Source organism: Nicotiana tomentosiformis, chromosome 3 (assembly GCF_000390325.3).
Source record: "Nicotiana tomentosiformis chromosome 3, ASM39032v3, whole genome shotgun sequence".
NCBI classification, from domain to species: Eukaryota; Viridiplantae; Streptophyta; class Magnoliopsida; order Solanales; family Solanaceae; genus Nicotiana; species Nicotiana tomentosiformis.
The window spans coordinates 42750727-42755833 of NC_090814.1; the positions used below are offsets into that span (position 1 = coordinate 42750727).

The 5107-nt window shown below is 44.7% G+C and overlaps 1 protein-coding gene across 1 annotated transcript; it reads left to right on the top strand.

Moving 5' to 3' along the window:
- The first annotated feature begins 3440 nt into the window (after positions 1 to 3440).
- LOC138907709 (uncharacterized) lies at positions 3441 to 4660 on the top strand. The gene is made up of 2 exons (XM_070198314.1): positions 3441 to 3871; positions 4426 to 4660. Exons 1-2 carry the CDS (start codon positions 3441 to 3443, stop codon positions 4658 to 4660), a joined length of 666 nt encoding a protein of 221 aa, XP_070054415.1.
- The last annotated feature ends 447 nt before the right edge of the window (positions 4661 to 5107 follow it).

The following is a 5107-nucleotide window of genomic DNA, read 5'->3' on the forward strand; positions in this document are numbered from 1 at the left end:
GGGGCGTGACAAACTTGGTATTAGAGACATGGTTTTAAAGTGTCCTAGGATGTCTCGGAGTCGTGTCTAGTAGAGTCCTTCTTATCGGTGTGTTGTCGACCACACCCATAATTAGGAGGCTACTTGGGAATTTAGGAATAATATCCTTCTTTGATATTCTAGATCATGCGATAAAGCTGATTGTAAGATTGTTCCTCCTTTAACTCGTGCTTTGCTCTAACTTTCAGTACATGGCGACTAGGAAGAACGGAAGAACTGGCCAAGGAGCCAATGTCACCCCAGGATTGGCAATTGATTCGATACTTGATGATGCAGGTGGACACCATAGGGGTGAGAATATTCCCCCGACTACTACACTGCTTGATTTTACAACACCTGATCAGACTGTACCTATCTCTACACCTACTAAGGGTGCAATGATCCCTCCAACTGATATTCCAGTTCCACCTCCAGCCCCAACTTCCAGTTCTGATGTATTTGATGGGGATCTTAGGGGAGCCATACAGATGTTGACTCAGATAGTGGCTTCCCAGGACCAAAGATCAAATGTTGCACCCAGTTCTTCTATTCAGCTAGGAGATTCCACTAGTTCCAGGGTTAACAACTTTCTCCAGTTGGACTCTCTAGTGTTCACAGGTACTGATCCCAAGGAAGACCCCAGGACTTCATTTATGAGATGCACAAGACTCTCCGAGTTAGGCGTGCTACTGAGACAGATGGAGTAGAGTTGGCCTCCTACTGCCTAAAAGGGGTGGCCTATTCTAGGTTTGAAATGTGGGAGGACTCTCGTGAGGAGGGAAGCCCTCCGGTGAGATGGAGTGAGTTTGTTGATGCTTTTATTGATCATTACTTACCTGCCGAGACTAAGACAGCCCGTGTCGCCGAGTTTGAGAACCTGAAATAGGGGAGCATGAGTGTGTGGGAGTATCATATGAGATACGCGTCCATCTACATGTTGACCACTATGGAAGCTAGATTGCACTAGTTAGTGCAGGGTCTTAGCCCCTTGGTTATAAATGAGGCCGCTGTAGCTGCCTTGAATTCTGATATGAACTATGGTAAGATGGTGGCATTTGCTCAAGCCACAGAGACCAGCAAACTGAAGAATAGAATGGAGCGAGAGAGTAGCAATAGGGCCCGGTCAGCGGGCAACTTCAGTGGTACTTCTGGTGGTGGTGGTGGTAGGACAACTTTCATGGGGGGTCATTAGGGTCGTCCCAGTCTTTTGCTCAGTCTTCAGTTGGTGCACCACCATCGGGGCCTAGTCAGCAGCAGGGGAACCATTTTAGGCCCAGCCAGGGCAACATGGGATCCCACCTTCAGGGTCGGTCTAGTGGGAGATTTCAGTAGCAGCGGAGGACCCCATGCCCTAGGTGCGGGAAGATGCACTTTGGGTCCTGCTACATGGACCAACCTATAAGCTACGGGTATGGTATGGTTGGCCACATTCAGAGGGATTGTCGTTCGTCTCACTTGAGCATGGGTAGAGGTACAACATAACCAACAAGTTCTGCAGCTACTACATCTGCAACACCTCCTCTAGCTCGAGGTACCCCAACACCCACAGGGTGTGGTGCAGCTAGGGGTGGTGCACAGAGTTCAGGAGGACCCAGCCATTTCTATGCTATGAGGGGTCGCCAGAGTTTAGAGGCGTCTCCAGATGTTATCACAAGTATATTGACTATCCAATCTCATGATGTGTATGCTCTTATTGATCCCGATTCCACTTTATCCTATGTTACTCCCTATGTTTCTAAGGGATTTGGTATAGAACCGGAACAACTCCATGAGCCGTTCTCTGTATCTATTCTGGTTGGTGAGTCTATCGTGGCTACGCGGGTTTATAGGGATTGTGTTGTCACGGTGCGTGGTCGGGACACTATGGCCGATCTCATTGAATTGGGGATGGTTGGTTTTGATATAATAATCGGAATGGATTGGCTTTATTCATGTTTTACCAAGCTTGACTGTCAAACTAGAACCGTTAGGTATGAATTTCCAAATGAGTCAGTGATTGAATGGAAGGGGGATGATGTGGTGCTGAATGGTAGGTTTATTTCTTGCCTTACAGCCACAAAGATGATTAACAAAGGGTGTATCTACCATTTGGTCCGGGTTATGGACACCGATGTTGAGGCACCTATACTTGAGTCTGTGCCTGTTGTGAATGAATTTCTGGAGGTCTTTCCGGATGAGCTCCCTGGGATCCCACCAGACAGGGAGATTGATTTCGGGATTGATGTGATGCCGGTCACGCAGTCTATATCTATTCTGCCTTATAGGATGGCACTAGCAAAATTGAAGGAGCTAAAAGAACAATTGGAGGATTTGTTAGAGAAGGGTTTCATCCGGCCAAATGTGTCATCTTGGGGCGCACCAGTCCTCTTTATAAGAAAAAAAGAAGGGTCATTAAGGATATGTATTGACTATCGGCAGCTCAACAAGATTACAATAAAAAATAAGTACCCACTGCCAAGGATAGATGACTTGTTTGATCAATAGCAGGGTGCTAAGTACTTCTCCAAGATTGATTTAAGATCAGGGTATCACCAATTGAAGATCAGGGAGCATGATATTCTGAGAACATCTTTCAGGACCCGGTATGGGCACTTTGAATTCTGGTAATGTCTTTTGGGCTAACAAATGCCCCGGCAGTTTTCATGGATCTTATGAATCGGGTCTTCAAGCCTTTTCTTGACTCATTCGTGATAGTGTTTATTGACGATATCCTTGTATATTCGCGAAGTCAAGAGGACCATGCCGATCATCTCAGGCCAGTTTTATAGACCCTGTATCAGCACCAATTATATGCGAAGTTTTCAAAATGTGAATTTTGGCTTGAATCTATCACGTTCTTGGGTCATGTTATCTCTAGAGAAGGAATTGAGGTTGATCCAAAGAAGATTGCTGCTGTGAAGAATTGGCCTAAACCTACTACCCCAACAGAGATTCGCTATTTCTTGGGTTTAGCTGGGTATTACAGGAAGTTTGTGGAGGGGTTCTCTACTATTGCCTTTCCGTTGACTAGATTGATGCAGAAGGCAGTTAAGTTCCAATAGTCCGATGCTTGTGAAAGAAGCTTCCAGGAATTAAAATCAAGATTGACTACGACACCGATGTTGACCCTACCAGAGGGTACGGATGGGTTGGTGGTATATTGTGATGCTTCGAGAATCAGACTTGGGTGTGTATTGATGCAACATGGCAAGGTGATAGCCTATGCTTCTAGGCAACTCAAGAATCACGAAAAGAATTATCCAACACATGACTTAGAGCTTGCGGCGATGGTATTTGCATTGAAGATTTGGCATCATTATTTGTATGGGGTACATGTAGATATATTCACGGACCATAAGAGCCTATAATACATTTTCAAATAGAAGGAATTGAATCTGAGGCGGAGGAGATGGCTTAAGTTACTCAAGGATTACAACATCGATATGCTGTATCATCCGGGGAAGGCTAATATTGTGGCGGATGCTCTTAGCCGTAAATCTATGGGTACTTTGGCTCACTTGGAGGCATATCAAAGGCTGTTAGCCAAGGAAGTTCATCGGTTGGCTAGTTTGAGAGTTCATCTTGTGGAGTCTAGGGAAGGAGGGGCGATTGTGCAAAATAGGGCTGAATCGTCACTTGTGGTGGAAGTCAAGGAGAAGCAACTCAACGACCCATTGTTGGTACAACTGAAGGAGGGGATTCATAAACATAAGACCATGGCCTTTTTTATTGGCATGGATGATGGTACCTTAAGGTACCAATGGCGTATATGTGTTCCAAATGTGGATGGTCTCCAGGAAAGAATCATGACTGAGGCTCACACTTCTAGGTATTCCGTGCACCCGGGATCTACAAAGATGTATCATGATCTTAGGTAAGTCTATTGGTGGAATGATATGAAAAAGAATGTAGTGGACTTTGTGGCAAGATGTCCAAATTGTCAGCAAGTGAAGGCCGACCACCAGAGGCCCGGAAGTTTGGCACAGAACATAGAAATTCCAATGTTAAAGTTGGAAATGATCAACATGGACTTTGTGGTAGGACTACCTCACACGCCTCATAAGTATGACTCAATTTGGGTGATTGTGGACCGACTCACGAAATCAGCTCACTTTTTACCTGTTAAAGCTACCGACGCGCAGCGGAACAATATGCTCAGTTATATATCAAGGAAATCATCAGGTTGCATGGAACTCCAGTTTCTATTATCTTAGATTGAGGGGAAAAGTTCACGACTAATTTTTGGAAGAAGTTTCAGCAAGGTTTGGTCACTCAGGTGAATCTTAGTACGACCTTTCACTCGCAGACTGACGGTCAGGCAGAGCGGACTATTCAAACGCTTGAGGATATGTTATGCGCTTGTGTTCTTCAATTCAAAGGTAGCTGGGATGATCTTTTTCTGCTCATAGAGTTTGCCTACAACAACAGTTACCATGCCAACATTCAGATGGCACCGTTTGAGGCTTTATATGGTAGGAGATGTAAATCTCCCATTGGGTGGTTCGATATTGGGGAAGCGGAATTGATAGGGCCAGATCTCGTGCATCAGGCTATGGAGAAGATTAAGGTCATTACAGAACAGTTGAAAACTGCTCAGAGTCGTCAAAAGTCTTATTTGGATGTGTGTCGTAGGGATTTGGAGTTCAAAGAAGATGATTCTTGAAGGTTTCCCCTATGAAGGGTGTAATGCAGGGTGGTAAGAAAGGGAAATTGAGTCCAAGGTATGTCAGACCGTACAGAATCACTCAGATGATTGGTCAGGTGGCTTACATGCTAGAACTACATCAAGAGATGTCTTTAGTGCACCCGGTGTTTCATGTATCTATGTTGAAGAAGGTGGTTGGAGATCTGTCGCTTATTGTTCCGGTTGAGACTATTGAGGTTAATGAATAATTGGCTTATGAAGAAATTCCAGTTTCCATTCTTGATAGGCAAGTTCGAAAGTTGAGGAGCAAAGAAATTGCCTCCGTTAAAGTGTTATGGCGAAACCAACAAGTCGTAAAGGCCACCTGGGAGGCCGAGGAAGAAATGAAGAAGAAGTAACCTAATTTATTTCAATAGCTATGTAATTGTATCCATGATGTTAAGAGCTAATTTTCTGCAAATCATG

Bases quoted from the DNA above. Each gene is read 5' to 3' on its own strand.
- LOC138907709 (XM_070198314.1), top strand. From the start codon at position 3,441: ATGCTGTATCATCCGGGGAAGGCTAATATTGTGGCGGATGCTCTTAGC. The intron at 3,872-4,425 runs GTAAGTCTATTG...CTACAACAACAG, and splicing joins AAGATGTATCATGATCTTAG to TTACCATGCCAACATTCAGA.